This window comes from Podarcis gaigeae (assembly GCF_964106915.1).
Source record: "Podarcis gaigeae genome assembly, chromosome: 18".
Lineage (NCBI taxonomy): Eukaryota > Metazoa > Chordata > Lepidosauria > Squamata > Lacertidae > Podarcis > Podarcis gaigeae.
Window position 1 is genome coordinate 9,717,182 of NC_139696.1, and position 18,639 is coordinate 9,735,820.

At 44.2% G+C, this 18,639-nt stretch overlaps 3 protein-coding genes across 12 annotated transcripts in view; 2 read left to right on the plus strand and 1 right to left on the minus strand.

The window, feature by feature from the left end:
- The window catches only part of LOC310835574 (vomeronasal type-2 receptor 26-like), a 31,072-nt gene extending 14,854 nt beyond the window's left edge, over positions 1-16,218 (plus strand). Inside the window, exon 3 of the mRNA XM_083720322.1 lies at positions 15,946-16,218. Within this exon, the coding sequence (XP_083576448.1) occupies positions 15,946-15,951 (6 nt within the window). The 3' untranslated portion in view covers positions 15,952-16,218. The remainder of the gene's footprint in view (positions 1-15,945) is intronic.
- The window catches only part of LOC310835566 (vomeronasal type-2 receptor 26-like), a 76,273-nt gene that overhangs the window by 36,117 nt on the left and 21,517 nt on the right, over positions 1-18,639 (minus strand). For 7 of the 9 annotated variants that reach the window (XM_083720297.1, XM_083720304.1, XM_083720294.1 and 4 more), the window contains one exon: positions 1,589-1,704. In XM_083720297.1, coding sequence (XP_083576423.1) covers positions 1,589-1,704 — 116 coding nt within the window. Of the gene's footprint in view, positions 1-1,588; positions 1,705-3,077; positions 3,187-18,639 lie in introns of those variants that run through there. The other 2 variants (XM_083720300.1, XM_083720295.1) reach the window with 2 other exon arrangements.
- Positions 284-17,756, plus strand: LOC310835571 (vomeronasal type-2 receptor 26-like). Of its 2 annotated transcripts, XR_014559707.1 has the most exons (7): positions 284-582; positions 1,819-2,110; positions 2,403-3,194; positions 6,561-6,788; positions 7,788-7,914; positions 8,186-9,220; positions 17,630-17,756. XR_014559707.1 is itself a non-coding variant. In XM_083720314.1 (6 exons), the coding sequence occupies exons 1-6, from the start codon at positions 356-358 to the stop codon at positions 9,082-9,084; spliced, it is 2,565 nt and encodes an 854-aa protein (XP_083576440.1). In that variant the 5' UTR covers positions 284-355; the 3' UTR covers positions 9,085-9,603. The 2 variants fall into 2 exon arrangements, 1 of the variants encoding a protein (XP_083576440.1); XM_083720314.1 differs by lacking the exon at positions 17,630-17,756 and having other exon boundaries at positions 8,186-9,603.

Below are 18,639 nucleotides of genomic sequence, written 5' to 3' on the forward strand. Positions count from 1 at the left end.
CTTATTCCACTTGGAATAATCAAAATTATAGTCATCTCATCTTCGAAAAGTTCAGGAGATATTTCTGGAGATTGCATGAGCCTCAGAAAGCAACATGACAATATTAATTGCGCTGTGTCTGGGAAAGAAAAAGTTGGTGCAGAGAATATTTCCTGAGTTGGAGACAGACTGAGTCAAGCTGTAGAGCTGGCAAAAGAGGGGTGTGCCTGCCTTCTGCTTCCTAGCCCTGAAGGTAGAGTTGAAAACCACCCAGATTGGCAAAGCCCATTCATGTTGCTCTTTGGGTTCTTCTGCTTTAGCTCCTTGGCAAGTAAGAGGAGCCATTTGCAAGATTAGGGGAGGAGGCAGAGCCAGAATGAGATCCCTGCTCCTTCTGTTGCAGCTTCTGCTGCTCATGATGCCCTTTGGAGTCTGTGGGAACCACAAGGCGAAATGCCCCTTGAATCTGGTCAGGGATGAAACGGATGCTCGCAATTACTACCGGCCTGGACACTTTCTCATCAGTGGGATCATCTCTCCAAAACGCTTTTATGAGGAAACTCCGTATGTCTTTTCTCAGACACCCTTGGCAAAGAGTGAAGTGTATGTACTCATATGCAGATGCTTTCACGGTCCTCCAGTCCTTCTAGTGGTTCCTATATATCAAGGAAATAGCCCCTTTCTCAGGGCTGGGGAGTCAAGGGCTGATGTTGGAGGACTACCCTGCCCTGACCATCAGTCTTGCTGGCTGGGGGTGATGGGAGCTGGGGGGGGTCTAGTATTAGATTCCACACAAACCCCTCCTATTTCCATGTTCTCTGGGTCTTCCTTAGTAAAATACTCTCCTCAGTGTGCTTCTGTGTTGCTTTTAGAAGAATGCAAGGATGCCAGTGAATCTGGTCAGGGTTCAAAAGGATGCACTGAATTTCCCCAAACGCAGGATGCCATGAAACTTAGGCAGTTTCTAAGGCTCAAAGGCTTTATTCAATATTATTCCATGTTACAGTTTTACAAATGGAATTTTAAGATCCTCTGGGTGACGTTTGGTGGCTGAAGAGCAGGAAAGATGTGCTTTAATTGAAAGGATAAATAATATGAATAAGGAGACTTCCTTTTCATGGAGTCAGGTCGTTAAGGAATCTTAGTTTTAAGACCCTCTGCGTGACGTTTAGTGGCTGATTAAAAAAAATTAGAAATGTCTTAAGTAACTCTTGAAAATGGTTAGATTTTTATGGGTGAAGAGCAGGAATGATGTGCTTCAAATAAAATGATTATATGGAATAATACAGACCAGGGGTTGTCTTCATTGGTGTAGTGGCTGATCCAGAATTTTAACACACACTCAAACCTGCAAGCCACAAGTCCTCATTTGTAACTAAAAGAGGACTAAGGTATTTGGTGTTTCTCCTCCTTCAATAAAATTGTCTCTTACCTACCTATAGTCTAGCCCCTTGGAGGAAGCCAAAGACCACTGCAGCAAAAGCAGCCCTTGCAGCAACTTCCCAGTATAGCACACATTTTGAGGGGTGTCTTCATTTCTTACTCATAGAATCACAGTAGAAAAGAATCATAGAGTTGTAGAGATGGAAGGAACCCAGCGGAATCTCACCTGAAGCATCCATGACACATGGTCACCTTCGGAGGGAGTCTGTTCCACTGCTCAACAGCTCTGTGTGCATCAAAGCTCCGGTCATGGAGCAGAGATTTCCAAATTTTTGTTCTATGCTAGAAAGCAAAAGGTTTGATATTAATGCAATAGGATAAATAAATACTAATCTTTGTGGATCATATAATATCCCCACCCACATTCACTCTTTTTAAAGGATTCATTTATTGCAGGGAGACACAGAGGATCTTGTGGTACATGTTGTCTTTCCTGCTCACCATCCAAGAGATCAACCAGGATCTCAGGCTCTTACCCAACATCACCCTGGGCTACAACATCTATGAGAACTATTTCGATGCAAGGATGACTTCGGACGCCATGCTAGAGCTGCTTGCAGGCAGTGGATGCAATATTCCCAATTATCACTGTGGAGAACAGAATCCCCTGCTGGCTGTTCTTGAAAGAGGCAATACTGTCATCTCAAGAGTGATTTCAGCATTGTCAGGCATCTACAAAATCCCACAGGTAAGTAGTGGGAGAGCATGGAAGCACAGAGGATTTCAACTGCATAAGATTCTACTTTCTCTTCGGAGGGGTCAAGTTGAAATATTTTTAAAAATGGAAAAAATTCTGAGCTATAGATCCAACATCCTTTTTTAAAAACTGACCCTTCACCACTTAAGATCTCCAGATGTTTCAGACTAAAACTCCCATCAGCCTTAGCCAGCAGAGATTTAGATATCAGTCATTTCATATGATTAAATATATGTTATTCTGAAAGTAAAATAAATTGCTGATCTTTTGCTTTCTTTGCTAGATCAGTCATGGCTTCACTGTCCAGGTTCTCGAAGGTAAAACCCTGTTCCCTTTTGTCTACCGGATGACTCCCAAAGAGGAAAGTCAGTACCAGGGGATTGTTGAATTGCTCCTGTATTTTGGATGGACGTGGATTGGCCTCTGCACTCCAGACAATGACAGTGGAGAAAGATTTGTGAGCGCTGTGAAACCTCTTATGCTCAGCAAAGGGATCTGCATTGCTTTATCTAAAAGTGTACCAGAAAATGATCTAAATCAATTCATCAGGCCTGGGGAACCTTTTTTCCTATGGAGACAAGTTGGGGTATTTGTTTCCTATATAACCAATGCATTGGGTATCATTCTACTCCTGGCAATAATCGAAGCATATGAGAAGGATATAGGGCCGAAAGTCTGGATCACAACAGCTTCGCAAGAAATCAGAATGAGCTTTTCCCTCCCTCCAAATTTATTCCAGCACCTCCATGGTTCTCTGTCCTTTGCAATTCAGACCAGAATAAGGAGGAGCAAAGGTGGCAAAAATAAGGATTTTTTTGATTCAGTGTTTCAGTGTTTGTATTCAAAGCATCTGTTGTCTGTGAAAGGCAGGATAAGATGCAGAGATGAGGAGAAACTGGAGATGTTGCCCCAAACGGCTTATAAGACAATCCTGTCTCACGACAGCTATGGCACTTACATCACTGTTCAAGCTGTGGCTCAGGCCTTGCATGCTTCGCTTTCATTGAGATCCCAGAGGAGGCTGATGGTGGAGGAAGGAGAGCAATGGGGACCCCAAAGGCTACAGCCCTGGCAGGTATTTCCTTCCCCCTTTTGCAAACTGCAGTCCACACAGATGCTGATCTTGTGATATTGACTGGGGATAGACCTGCAAAATATCATAGTTAGTATTAGTAATAGTAGCAGACCGCCCAACATTTCTCTGTTGAAAATAGGGACATCTCATTCCATAATGATAATTTTACTGTCGATACCCAGGGCTTTTTTTCAGGAGGAACTTGCTGGAACTCAGTTTTGGCACATCTCAGGTGGGTGCCATTGCCATTTTCAGAGGGAGTTGTTCTTGGTGAGTTCTGGCGCCTTCTTTTCTAGAAAAATAGCACTGCTTATACCCCACACATCCTTTTGGGTTGCCTCAGCACTCTGGGCAGCTCCCAACATAAAGAAAAACATACTAAAAAAAATAAACATTAAAAAAAATCCCAATATAATATTGGATGGATTGTGGGTTGTATAACTCCACATCCTCCAACATTTCTCCGATGGAAATAGGGACATTCTAAGGAAAGGTGGGACATTCTTTTTTTAAAATATATATATATATATATCTATTTTTTATTATTATTTTGTTCCTTAAACAATATTTTCAGCAATACAGTAACAAACACAGAAACTTTTTGCTCTGCTGAGCATATGACTTCCCTTCAGCAGGTTTTCCGCTTTCAAGTCCTGTCTCGCAATTTAGTTCTTTGACTTCCATTGTCCACATTGTAGGATTTATTTCAATCCTGCTAGTGTCTTCACATTTTTAGTTATTATTCAAATACACAATAAATTTACACCAATCCCTTTGAAAATTTTGATCTCAAATCCTGCAGGTTAGTCTGGCCAGTTCTGCGAAGTCCATCATCTTTGCCTGCCACTCCGCAATCGTAGGTACTTCCTGTAACTTTCATTTTTGGGCCAGTAAAGTTCTCGCTGCAACTGTGGCGTACATAAATAGTCTTTGATCTATCTTCGCAATTTCCTCTCCCATGAAACCTAGCAAAAATGCTTCCAGTTTTTGGGGAAAGATATATCTGAACAAGGGACGCAGGTGGCGCTGTGGGTTAAAGCCTCAGCGCCTAGGACTTGCCGATCGAAAGGTCGGCAGTTCGAATCCCTGCGGCGTGGTGCGCTCCCGCTGCTCGGTCCCAGCGCCTGCCAACCTAGCAGTTCGAAAGCACCTCCGGGTGCAAGTAGATAAATAGGGACCGCTTACCAGCGGGAAGGTAAACGGCGTTTCCGTGTGCGGCTCTGGCTCGCCAGAGCAGCGATGTCACGCTGGCCACGTGACCCGGAAGTGTCTCCGGACAGCGCTGGCCCCTGGCCTCTTAAGTGAGATGGGCGCACAACCCCAGAGTCTGTCAAGACTGGCCCGTACGGGCAGGGGTACCTTTACCTTTACCTATATCTGAACATCTTTTTAAATTCATTATAGATCAATTCCCAAAACATTTTTACTTTGTCACGTGTCTACCACATATGATAAAAGTCTCCGTCTGATTCTTTACATTTCCAGCATGATTTATCTCTCATTTTATACATTTTAGCTAACTTTGCTGGTGTCAAACACCATCTGTACATCACCTTCATTACATTTTCTTTTAATGCCATACAAGCTGTGAATTTCAAATTTTCATTCCACAATTTAATATTATGCCCATAGTCTAGTGCCCATTTTATCACCACTTCTTTTATTACTTCCTCATCTTTTGTAAAGCATTCTAACAGCAAATTATACATCTTAGATAATAGTTTACTGTTGCTTTCCAACAGCTCATTTTGAAATCTTGATTTTTTGTTTTCAAAGCCAACCATCCTCTTATCCATACTGAATATGTCATTAACTTGATGATTTTGCAGCCACCTTGTAGGAAAACTTTCAATTTGATCATATGGTTTAAGTTTAAAACCTTTCTCGGTTTCCATCAAAGTGCCTTTATATGTGGCCCATCTTCCCTCCTTATTTAATTTTTTTACCGTCAGTACCTCAATAGGTGAAATCCACCATGGTGTTTTCCTTTCCAATAGGTTTTTATTTCTTTCCCACACTTCATAGATTGACCTTCTAATCACATGGTTCAGGAAACCTCTATGAACTTTCACTTTGTCATACCAAAGATAAGAATGCCACCCAAATCTGTTATCAGAACCTTCCAGATCCAAAATATCTGTATTCTCCATCGTTATCCATTCCTTTAACCAACAGAGACAGGACGCCTCATAATAGAGTTTCAAATCTGGCATGGCGAATCCACCTCTTTCTTTTTTATCTGTTAACAATTTAAATTTTATCCTAGTTTTTTCCCCCTGCCAGATGAATTTCAATACTACTTTTTGCCACTCTTTAAATTGACCTGTCCTTTGAACACTGGAATTGTTTGAAACAGGAATAACATCTTGGGTAATACATTCATTTATACCACTGATATTCTACCAGAAAATGACAACTTTAATCTGCTTCATATTTCCAAGTCCCTCTTGATTTCCTTTCATGTGGATTCATAATTGTCATTAAACAAATTAATATTTTTTGGTGTTAACCAAATTCCAAGATATTTCACTTCCTTTTACAACCATAATTTCTGATCTACATTGCAATTCATCTATCTCTTCCTTGACCATATTCTTCACTAACATTTTAGTTTTACCTTTATTGAGCTTAAATCCTGCTACTTGCCCAAATTCATTAATTTTCACCAGTGCTTCTTGTACGCTAGTGTGTGGATCATCCAATGTTAAGACCTAATCATCTGCAAAGGCTTTTAATTTATACTCCTTTATTCCAATCTTTATCCCTCTCACTTCTGACAATTCTCTCAAATTCTTACTTAATACCTCCAGGACTGTGGTAAATAGCAATGGTGACAACAGGCACCCGTTTGTGTCTTTAGTTATATCAAACTTATCAGTCAAAGTGTTGTTCACTATCAATTTCACCTTTTGCTCTTTTTTATTTGATCCCAGAATGTCCCACTTTTCCAAAGCGAAAAAGGGAACGTGGGACATTCTGGGATCAAATGAAAAGCTGTCTCTAATTCAGGGACATCCCTGGAAAATTGGGGCACTTGCAGGGTGGGTGCCATTGCCATTCTCAGAGGGAGGTGTTCGTGGTGAGTTCTGGCACCTTCTTTTCTAGAAAAATATCACTCTTTATACAACACACATCTTTTTGGATTGCCTCAGCACTCTGGGAAGCTCCCAACATAAAGAATCGGGGACATCCCTGGAAAAGTGGGGCCCTTGTAGGGTCTGTAGCAATAGAAATGGCTGAATAGGAATTCCAGTCTACATGAGATACACGCAGCCCCAAATCAGAAGAGGTTGAAGTGAGTAGGACTGAGATATCCATCTTGGCTTCCAGGTTTCTCAGTGCTGGTGCTTTCCCTTGTCATTCCAGCTTCACCCTTTCTTAAGAGAAATCCGGTGTCTGAATACTTCCAGAGGCAGGCTGTGCTTGGATGAGAACTGGGAGCTGCCAGCGGACTTCGATATTATGAACTGGGCGATGTCTCCCAATGAGTCTTGTGACGTTGTGAAAATTGGGAATATAAGGAGAGAGACGTCTGCTGGCATAAAGTTCACCATTAACCCAGAAGCCATTGAGTGGCCCAAGAAATTCAATAAGGTAGGAGGAATCACAGAGGGAGAAGGCGAGGAGATCCTTATCATGTTTTTCCTTAAACAACCCCTGAAAAATGACCATATCAGGTTGACCAATGGTGTCTTGACCGTCCAATAACAGCTGCAACGGCCACTCCTTTCCACAGCAGCTGAGATAGGAGGGGAATTTGGGGTGCTCAGAGAAAAGATAGAGCCCAGAGGTCCTTAGAAACACACTATCTATTTCCGAGCCAGACTGAGAATTTAAGAATTCTGGACAGAATCTTTAACCGAATGGACTATGCAGATAAGAAGAAAAAAGAAAACACCTAGTAAAAGTGAACTATTGGGTTTTCATACATGCAGAAGGATGGAAAGCAATTCATTTTAGAAATGATAATTACTGATTTATTGTGGATTTTTTAAATTTGTGGAGTAAGCTCACTTGTAGATGTTGCAAATGTTAAACTATTGTATGTGCAGGAATTGAGAAGTGCACAGCTGTTGGTGAAGGATGAGAAGTTATAAACAAACAAGCCCTATTGTAATATAAGGTTAATGTTAAGGAATGGCATATGCACTAGAAATAACTAGGGAAATAGATCAGCGACCAGAGGAAACCTTGCTTGCCTCAAGAACAGAGTGAGGGAAACCATTGTTTGGAAAAGTCATATTAAATTTGTCTTAATTAGTGATTGAGAGATTATCCGAATCCTGAACTTTGGGGACATCACATTTCAGACTCGATTGCCATTTTCTTTGAAGATTTTTTAAGCAGGGAAGCAGGTAAACGGAGAAGAGGAATCAGAGTTCTGTGGCGCAAACCTCAGTTGTCCTGAACTAATTATGAAGAACAAGATATTCTGGTCACCCCAATGGTCAGTGGGGGGTTGAAAGGACCCTGATGAAGGGGTCAAAGGCTACATTCCAGAGATCCGTTTGAATTCACTCTATGAGTGAATTACATACCCACAAATACTCCTAACTCTTCCTCTTTCTTGCACCTTCTTGTCTTTCTGGTTAGGCCGTACCTCGTTCCAGGTGTACAGAAAAATGTCGACCTGGATATGCCAAGGTGGTTCTAGAAGGAAAGCCCATTTGCTGCTATGCTTGTGCTCGGTGTGCGGAAGGGACCTTCTCCGCCCAGGAAGGTGGGTGACTCCAAGGGGGAAGGTATTCCTAGTGAGAGTAAACACAGGGCAGTAATCCAGTCTCACACACTTTTTGTGAAAATTCTGCAGATATTGTGGAATGTGGCTCCTTCCTCAACTTCTTTAGGATTAATCCCATTCATTACATCCTGGAAGAGAGTTGAAAGGAATGATCATAAGGAAGAAATCTCTAGGATTTCTTCAAAACGTAATAAGCACAGATCATTAGGGGTGTAAGTGATGCTGCAGCCATTCTTTTTCCCTTCCCCAGATGCAGAACATTGCACCAAATGCTCAGAATATCACCATTCAAACAAGGACAGAGATCAATGTGCCCCCAAGATTACCACCTTCCTGACTTATGGAGAATATTTGGGAATGGTGTTAGCTTCCATTGCCCTCTTCTTGTCCTTAACAGCAGGCATTGTGTTGGGAATCTTCATTAAATACAAAGAAACTCCCATAGTCAAAGCCAACAACCGGGACCTCTCCTACATCCTGCTCGTCTCCCTCCTGCTTTCCTTTTGGTCCTCCTTCCTCTTCATCGGGCGCCCAAGGAAAGAGACCTGCCTTCTCCGACAAACGGCCTTCAGCATCATCTTCTCAGTTGCTGTTTCTTCTCTCTTGGCAAAGACCATCACGGTGGTGCTGGCCTTCCTGGCCACAAAGCCCGGGAACAGGGTGAGGAGATGGCTGGGCAAGAGTCTGGCCAACTCCATTGTCATCTCCTGTTCTGGGGGGCAAGTTCTCATCTGCACCATCTGGCTGGGCTCTTCTCCCCCATTCCCAGAGCCCGACATGCGCTCCCAGGTGGAAGAGATCATCCTGCAATGCAACGAAGGGTCCGTGGCCATGTTCTACGTTGCCCTTGGCTACCTGGGCTTCTTGGCTGCCACCTGCTTCACGGTGGCTTTCCTAGCCAGGAAGCTGCCTGGCTCCTTCAACGAAGCCAAGCTGATCACCTTCAGCATGCTGGTCTTCTGCAGTGTTTGGGTGTCTTTTGTGCCCACCTACCTGAGCACCAAGGGCAAGTACATGGTGGCCGTGCAGATCTTCTCTATGTTGGCCTCCAGTGCTGGGCTTCTGGGCTGCATCTTCCTTCCCAAGTGCTACATTATTGTGCTGAGGCCTGATCTGAACACAAAGGAGCACCTGACAACAAGGAATTAAGGGGACATCTGATTCTTAAAATAGTCCATGTTCCCGATGCCCAGAAGTGCATAAAGGAAACACAGCTACTCATCCATGTTGCTCCTTCTCCACCTCTGAAAGAGATTGTGTTCATTCTTAGCCTGGGTTTTAGGAAGTCCTGTTGACATGAACACTAAGATGGGAGGAAATGTTTTGCTACCTTGCCTTGCCAAGGACTACAATGAGTCCTGGTCTACTGCCCTTAGTTTGTAAACTATTATCTTTAATAATTTTGTGTTTGGGGAACTTATATTTATCTCACAACCAGATAAGCTGGAGGGAGAGAGGGGTTAGGTTTTTAGTCTGTTTCCTTTGTCAATACTACCTATTAACCATATCGGCTCTAATATTCAACAATACTGTTTGGTTATGCCAGTTCTATGTATTCAATTTTCTATGCTCTATTTCCCGCATTTATGCGCTATCATTCATAAGCTCACTTCACATCATTTCGTTCTCCTAAGCTTTGTAAATAAATAAACTGAGAAATTCATTAAAGACATCTTCCGTAGTCTGTTATTTTAATTTCTGTATTGTGTAAGCTCTGCTCCCTGTTCCAAAGAGTAGCAGCTGACCTTAGCTAAGCCTTGACTGGGATCCAATGAATTTTATTGCACTGGCCAGGGTTAGGAATAGGGTTAAGGGCGGGCGAGGCAAGCGGGAAGAGAGGGGAGACGGAACTCTCATGGGAGTGGCTCACGGGAGTGGCAGGCCGCCTACGCCAATCTGGACAAGTCATTGTGAAAGGAGGTGGGGAGAGTAGAGCTGGGGAAGGCAATGGGTCACGAAAGGCAGCAGTGGAAAGCGGGGAGAGGCGGGGTGGGGTTTAGTGGGGAGTGGTCACGCCCACTAGGCAGGGCAAGGCAAAGCTGGGAGGAGCCTCTGGCTTGACTTATTTCATTATTATTACTAATATTAATTAGTAAGGAAATATTAATTTGGGGGAATGTATATTATATTATATTATATTATATTATATTATATTATATTATATTATATTATATTATATTATATTATATTATATTATATTATATTATATTATATTATATTATATTATATTATATTATATTATATTATATTATATTATATTATATTATATATTACTGGGTTTTTTTAAAAAATAATTTTTATTAACAGGCCAATCACATCACACTATCCAAATCACATTAGTTCCAAATTATACAGCCAAATTTTAAATTTTGTTGGGGGTACCCATACATCAAGCTCCGAATGAGTCCAAACATCACTTATATTGCTGCTTTAAATAAACAGTTCTATCCAGTTCAATCCAGATAGTCCTTTATTACTTTCTTCATCTTCTTGTTGTTATCCTATATTCCTTTCTTTGCGATCTCTGATAATCTTCATAAGCAGATTAGAGACAGGCATCCTCTGTGTGGGTTTTGTACTATCCAAAGATCATATCGTTCAGGGACAGCCGCCATTCCACGCTTCCATAAAAAATTAATCTTCGGTCTGTCCTTTAATTTTCTCAGGCTTGCCAAGTATATCAGGAGGGCTCTGTCAGGTTAAGATCACATTCCAATCATCATTCACATTCCAATAGTCCTGATCCTCCTCCCCCGTCTTTCTTAGACAAGCCTATCTTAGCGAGACGCCATTTTTAGCTGCGTCATAAAATTTCCTCCGTTCTCGTTGTTTACCAATCATCTCTTTAACTATAATCCACTCCACACCGTTCTTGAATTCCTGCTTGTGGTTAGTAAAACGCAACAATCTTATTTCTTTCTGGGGTGGAGGGTTATTAATATCACATAATGCAAAGAAAAGAAAAGTTTTTTCCTTCACCCTCCCTTCATTCCAAACATACAGTTTCTTAATGGTGGTTCATCAGTTGATTTACTTATCCATCCGTCACTCCGGTCACAGAGATCTATTAATCAGCAGTCTTATCTCCCGAACTTTGCTCGATGTATGTGCTTTAACTTCATTCCAATCATATGTTTCCAATTATAATTCCGAGCTAAAGCAAACCAGCACGCGCTGATTGGAACCGGCGTCAGGAAGAGCCGACCTCATAGAGGGCTTGTGCCAAGGGACCGGCACCCCCTTCTCTCGAATCCGGGGGTGCATTGTGGACACCGCTGGCAAGGCAGCCCCCCCATCTCCTGGGGGGGGGGGTAGGAAGACTGCATACTTCCCATAGCAGCCTCTTAATTACCTCATATGGGTCGGAGAGATGTTATTGTCGGCCATCTTCCAATGCGCCACCAGGTGGCCCCCCTTTTTGGCCCCATAGGACGCACTGCCCCATAGGATGCACCTAATTTTTTGGGAGGGGAATAAAGAAAAAAAATTATTTCCCCCCCCATGCACGGGGCAGGCGCGGGGGAAGCCCAAGCTTCCCCTGACCCCAGCCCCCAGAACAGCCTGCTATCCGCAAGCCTAGAGAGCCGCGCCAGTCTCCCCAAACTTGCGGAGAGCTTCAGCACGCACCAGGCTTCGGAATGCAGGCAGCTTTGCGAAACCTTCGCGCCGGGCTCCAGAGGGTTGAGCAGAGCTGCGCAAAGCCCGGGAGCGCAGGCAGCTCTGCGCAACCCTCCGGAGCCTGGCACGAAGTCGCGCCGGTCTCCCAAGGGTTGCACAGAGCTTCCTGAAGCCTGGAGAGTGAGAGGGGTCGGTGCGCACCAACCCCTCTCGCTCTCCAGGCTTCAGCGAAAGCCTGCATTCGCCCCATAGGACGCACACACATTTCCCCTTTTGGGGCTTTCCAAACTGTGTGCTCCTCCCAGGGCTGGAAAGGGGCTAGTTGAAATGAATCCCTGTCTTGCGAAATGAGGCATGTCTCCAAAGTGTGTCACCAACATGGAAAGTTCTGCGCTAGAACCAACCTTTGGCTAACTGAACAATGCATGGCCTTTTCAACATGCTTGTGGATTGGGAGGTTGGCTTATGACTTCGTTTTCGTTTTTAATACATATGTTTTGTGTTTTTATGCTGAAAGCCACCCTGAGAGCTTCGGGGTTTAATTGATCAATCAATTGATTGATTGATTAATGATTGTGGCATTTTCCCAGAATCTGGAGGTGAATTGTTTACTTTTCTCACAGAACTGCGAGGAAGAGAGGCCCCCGAAGACCCCCAATTGCCTGGGTTCCATCATCTCCCGGATTCACAAGATCTTCAGAAGAGCGCCGTCACCAGCACCACCAGTGCCACCGGGGCAACCCAGTACAAGAGCCAGCAGCGGGGCGCAGGGGGAAAGGAGGCCACTCTGCACGTGGCTCAGGCGCTGGATGCGGCAGCATCGCAGCTATGTCCACCCCGAACCAAGGTGAGGAGGAGTTGGGAGACTTGCACCGATCCGCCCGGGGGGATTTTGCCACCCCCCCTGAGATGACACTTGGGGCAATACCCCCCCCCCCGCACCCCACCTTCCTCCACCAGTGGTGGCAGGGGAAGTAGCACCTGGAGGCGCGCGAGTCCCTAAGGGACATTTCCTTTTTGTTGTCCTTGCACAGGTCTTAATCCTTGTGGTCTAAACTGGAGAGGAAAGATCAGAATGCGGAGGCAAGCGGGGTGAGAAACCCAAACCTATGTGGCCCTACGCCGGCGTCCCACACGGCCAGCCCCAGTCCTAGAGCCTGTCACCCTTGGAGATTGTGGAGCGGAACAGAGAAGACAGCGGGCAAAGGGTGGACGGGGAAGGAGAAGTGCGAGAGAACGACAGCGTCTGCGGTGGCGGAGGAGAAGGAGAAGGCAGGACTGAGAGGGGAACGATCCCGGAAGGTGGCTTGAAAAGAAGGGGCAATATGGCGTAGAAAAACTGCTAGCTCATGCTGCCCACGCCCAAAGGAGGAGGAAGGAAAGGAGAAAAGCAAGCGAGCATTACTTCCGGGTTTTGCCGTTCGCACGTGCGCAGACGCTCAAAATGATGTCACGCGCATGCGTGGAAGCAGCGAATCGCGACCAGCACACGTGCAGACGTGGATTGCGTTCGCTTCAGGATGCGAACGAGGCTCTGGAACAGATCCTGTTCGCATCCAGAGGTACCACTGTATACTAATGGGAGACTTAAATGGAGTTTCATCGTTAGAGATGGGAGTTATTCGCCCAATCAAGTGGGGCATGGACTTTATGAAACAGATCAAATAAATAAATAAATAAATATTGATAAAAAATTAATAAAACTGCTAGAATGCTAGCCTGGCTTGTGTGCAGACAATTTGTTTATGAGTAGAGAAGTTTCTGCTCAAAGACGGGGAGCAAGTTGGTTCCATGTGCAACAGAAGCTCACCTTCCCCAGAACATGTCGAAGGGCAAAAGGTTTAAGGCTCAGAGCAACCTTTCTCCCCTCCACCAACCCCAGAGAGCTTCCCTCTGTTGGAGAAGCCTTTCAAAGATGGGGTGGAAATTCACTTGAAGTGGCTTTGAAGCCACCAAGGAGCTACTTCCCTTCAGGGAGAGAACCAGAAGGGAGCGGCAGGAATCAAGCAGCCCAGACCCACCCAAAGTGGCCAGAGATGGGCTTGAGAAAACCCTCCCCATCGCAGTCTCCACCAGTCTCAGTCTCTAGCAGCCTCCAGGAAACAAGATCCCACCACCATGTATCCCGTTCACAGTACTGAGGATTCTCAGCATTCTCCATTTATTCCTTCATATTTATTTACTTATTGAATCTATATACCGCCCTATGCCTGGAGGCCTCAGAGAGCAAAATCAAAATATAAAACCACAATATTTATAATCAAAATAAAAACAAAAACCCAATAACGGCCTCAGCCCTCCCCAAAAAACCCCACATTTTAAAAGGGCTTAGGATGCCTGGGATACAAGGCTGGGACTCCTTCATCTGGCTCCAATCCCAGCACTTTCCTCCAATCCCAGCACTTTCCCCTTTCTGTCATTTTTTTTTAAAAAAATAGAAGCGTTTATTTATACTCAGGGCTTTCTTCAGGGGGAACTCGCTGGAACTCAGTTCCAGCACCTCTCAACTGGGTGCCATTTTGACCTTTGGAGGGTCTGTAGTAATAATATTAGTATTATTCTGTTTATATATCAACTTTCATCTGAAGATCACAGGGTGGTTTGCAGAATAAAAATACAAAATGAGAATAGAAAAAGCAAACGAAAGAAAGAAAACAAGCAAACCAAAAGCACATTAAAATGCCCAGAGATGGTTTTATCCACCCAAATCCTGGTTACAGAATAACTTTCTCGTCTGGCACCTAAAGATTTGTCACAAAGGTGTCCAGGGAGCCTCTCTGGAGAACATCCCCCAAGCGAGGAGCCACCACCGAAAAGTCCTGTTGTCGTGCTGCCACCCTCCAGATATCTCTATATTATATATATATATTTATTTAAGTTTTTTTTTTCATTTCTCTCCAAGCTCCTGTATAGTTATTCTTAAAAATATTTATGTTTGTAGCTGTTATCCATACTCCTAAATATTAAACTTTCTTCTCAATCATCAGTTCTGTCACATTTTCCACCAATACTTTCATTCTACCTTTATTTAGTTTAAAACCTGCTACTTCTCCAACTTGAGAATCTGTTCAAGACCCTTGATTGGCTAGCCATGGGGTCTTCTACAGTTACCACATAGTCATCTGCAAAGGCCTTGAGTTTATATGCTTTGTAACCTACTGTTGGGACGCAGGTGGCGCTGTGGGTTAAACCAGAGAGCCTAGGACTTGCCGACCAAAGGTCGGCGGTTCAAATCCCCGCAATGACGGGGTGAGCTCCCGTTGCTCGGTCCCTGCTCCTGCCAACCTAGCTGTTCGAAAGCACGTCAAAGTGCAAGTAGATAAATAGGTACCGCTCCGGCCGGAAGGTAAACAGCGTTTCCATGTGCTGCTCTGGTTCGCCAGAAGTGGCTTAGTCGTGCTGGCCACATGACCTGGAAGCTGTACGCCGGCTCCCTCTGCCAATAAAGCAAGATGAGCGCCGCAACTCCAGAGTCGGTCAGAATTGGACCTAATAGTCAGGGGTCCCTTTATCTTTAACCTTTGTTATCCCTTTTATTTCTTCATCTGATCTTCTACTTCTGGCCAGGGTCTCTAAAACTAAAATAATAATGGTGACTGGGGATATCCCTGTCTTGTCCCTTTCATTATTTTGAATTTTTCTGTTATTACATTATTTACTATCATCATAGCCTGTTAGTCAGACTAAATTGAGTCAATTCCTCTAAGTACAGTGGTACCTCGGGTTACAGATGCTTCAGGTTACAGACGCTTCAGGTTACAGACTCTGGCAACCTAGAAATAGTACCTCGGGTTAAGAACTTTGCTTCAGGATGAGAACAGAAATCGTGCGGCGGCAGTGGAAGGCCCTATTAGCTAAAGTGGTACCTCAGGTTAAGAACAGTGTCAGGTTAAGAACGGACCTCCAGAACAATTTAAGTTCTTAACCTGAGGTACCACTGTAATGACTCTCTGAATTTCATCATCTCTCTAGTCTTCTTCGTAGAAGTCCATGAAACATGGTCAAAGGCCTTCTCTGCATCTATAAAAATCAACACTGCTTGCTTATCATTTCTAACCTCCAGATATTATATCAATTATATTCCTTATATTATCCTTCATCTGGCGGCCTGGTAAAAAACCAGCCTGGTCCTGATGAATTAAATCCATTAATAGCACTTTCATGTTGTTTGCCAATAGGTCTGCAAATAGCTTATAGTCATTATTTAATAGAGAAATCAGCCTATAATTTTTGACTGATAATAGATCTGTATCTTTTTTCAGAATCAGCGTAATGTAAATATCTTAAATCTTTTAGTGGTTGTGCCAAATAATCTTTTAATTTCTTATAGTACTTTGCTGATAGCCCACCTGGCCCTGGTGTTTTCCCCATTTTGGCTTGATTAATTGCCAGTTGTAGCTTCCCAGTTTCTTAATGCTGGTGCTTTCCTCATTCCAGCTTCACCCTTTCTTGAGAGAAATCCGGTGTCTGAATACTTCCAGGGGCAGACTGTGCTTGGATGAGAACTGGGAACTACCAGGAGACTTCCATATTATGAACTGGGCGATCTATCCCAATAAGTCTCGTGCCCTTGTGAAAATTGGGAATATAGGGAGAGAGACGTCTGCTGGCATAAAGTTCACCATTAACCCAGAAGCCATTGAGTGGAACAAGAAATTCAACAAGGTAGGGGGAATAATTGGGGAAGGGGGGCTAGGAGATCCTGATTGTGCTGTTCCTTGAACAACCACTGCAGAATGACCATGTCAGGTTGACTGTCCAGTAACAGCTGGAACCACCACTCCTTTCTTCAGCAGCTGAGATAGGAGTGGAATTTGGGATGCTCAAATAAAGGATATTGACCTTTCATACACGCAGAAGGATAAAAAGTAATTTATTTTACAAATGATAATTACTGATTTATTGTATATTTCTTTTAATTTGTGAGTAAGCTCACTGGTATGAAATTTGTCTTAATTTGTGGTTGATGTGGTGAAATTTGGAAAATCAATTAAAGTGATTTGGCAACCCCCCCCCCAACCCAACTCTCCTTTCAGTTGGGCATTGAACAGCAAAGCGCTTTCTCTCTCTCTCTCTCTCTCTCTCTCTCTCTGACACACACAAACACAAACACGAGAATGAACCGTGTGAGAGATTATTCAAATCCTGAAATCATGTTCTGCAGCTTAAGAGAACTGACCGCATTAAGGGAATGGGGAGATGGCAGGCTACTGAGGTTCTTGGCTGCTGGAAACAGCAACTGGGATCTCTCAGGATTCCCTGCCAGACAGAACCCTCCCCAACCTCTACGTGATCGATGTAGAGCTGTGATTATTTCCTGAATGGTTCATTGGGAGCCATAACTGCAAATCTTTGGGTAGATCAGGGTTTCCCAAACTTGGGTCCCCAGCTGTCTTTGGACTACAGTTCCCATCATCCTGAGCTGGCAAGACCGGTTATCAGGGATCACCACCATGCTATAGAGATTGCGTTACTCCTAACTGTTCCTCTTTGTTGCACCTTCTTGTCTTTCTGGTTAGACTGTACCTCGTTCCAGGTGTACAGAAATATGTCGACCTGGATATGCCAAGGTGGTCCTAGAAGGAAAGCCCATTTGCTGCTATGCTTGTGCTCGGTGTGCGGAAGGGACCTTCTCCGCCCAGGAAGGTTCGTGACTCCAAGGGGGAAGGTATTTCTGGAGAGAGTAAACACAGGGCAGAAATTCAGTCTCACACACTTTTTGTGAGAATTCTGCAGACATAGGGGAATGGAGATCCTTCCTCGACTTCCTTAGTATTAATGACCTTTATTACATCCAGCAGGTACATGGTGGCCGTGCAGATCTTCTCTATGTTGGCCTCCAGTGCTGGGCTTCTGGGCTGCATCTTCCTTCCCAAGTGCTACATGATTGTGCTGAGGCCTGATCTGAACACAAAGGAGCACCTGACAACCAGAAATTAGGGGATGTCTGATTCTTAAAATAGTCCATGTTCCCTATGTCCAGAAGTACATAAAGGAAACACACCTGCTCATCCATGCTGTTTATTCTCCATCTCTGAAAGAGATTGTGTTCATTCTTAGCCTAGGTTTTAGGAAGTCCTGTTGACATGAACAGTAAGATGGGTGGAAATCTTTTGTATCCTGTGTCATTTACAAGTGCACTTCATCTCCTTTCGTTCTCCTAGGTTTTGTATATCAATAAACTGAGAAATTAATTTAAGTTATCTCCCATAGTCTGATGGTTTAATTTCTGTATCGTGTAAGCTCTGCTCCCTGTTCCAAAGAGTAGCAGCTGACCTTAGCCAAGCCTTGACTTAAAAGAGGTTTTATGTAGATGCTAAGCAATGTGGGAGATAGGACTGAGCCCTGTGGAACCCCACATTCCCCAAGTAACACCGTCTGGAGATGACCATCCAAGTAGGACTGGGACCACCGCAAAGCGCTGCCACCCACCCCTCGCTCGGAGAGGCACTCCAGAAGGATACCATGGTCAATGGTACCGAAAGCCGGTGAGAAGTCGAGAAGAATTAACAGGGATATGTTTCTCTCTCTCAACAGAGGTTACCATACTGGACGGCCAAAGCAGTTTCTGTGCCAAAACCAGGCCTAAACCCCACTTGAAATCCATTACCAAGACAAGACCCAGGAAGTCCAGCACTTCCACTGCCTCCCCTGCAGATGTGAAGGAGAAATAGAGCGGAGTGTTGTCAGCATAATTCTGATAACATACTCCAAACCTGCAGATAATCCACCCAGCGGTTTCATGTACATGTTAAACAATGGGGGGGGGGGGAGAGAAGAAGAAGGAGGAGGAGGAGGAGGAGGAGGAGGAGGAGGAGGAGGAGAAAATTTTATTTATATCCCACCCTCCCCAGCCGAAGCCGGGCTAAGAGCGGCTACGAATAAAAGTAACACAGCATTCTAAAATCAATTCATTCTAAAATCAATTCAGAATCAAATTAATGGCAACCATTGGACTAGAGTTCTGTGGGGATTACCAAAGGAGGGGGTCAGACTGTGCCTTGGCCAAAGGCCTGGTGGAACAGCTCTGTCTTGCAGGCCCTGCGGAAAGATGTCAAGTCCTGCAGGGCCCTGGTCTCTTGTGAC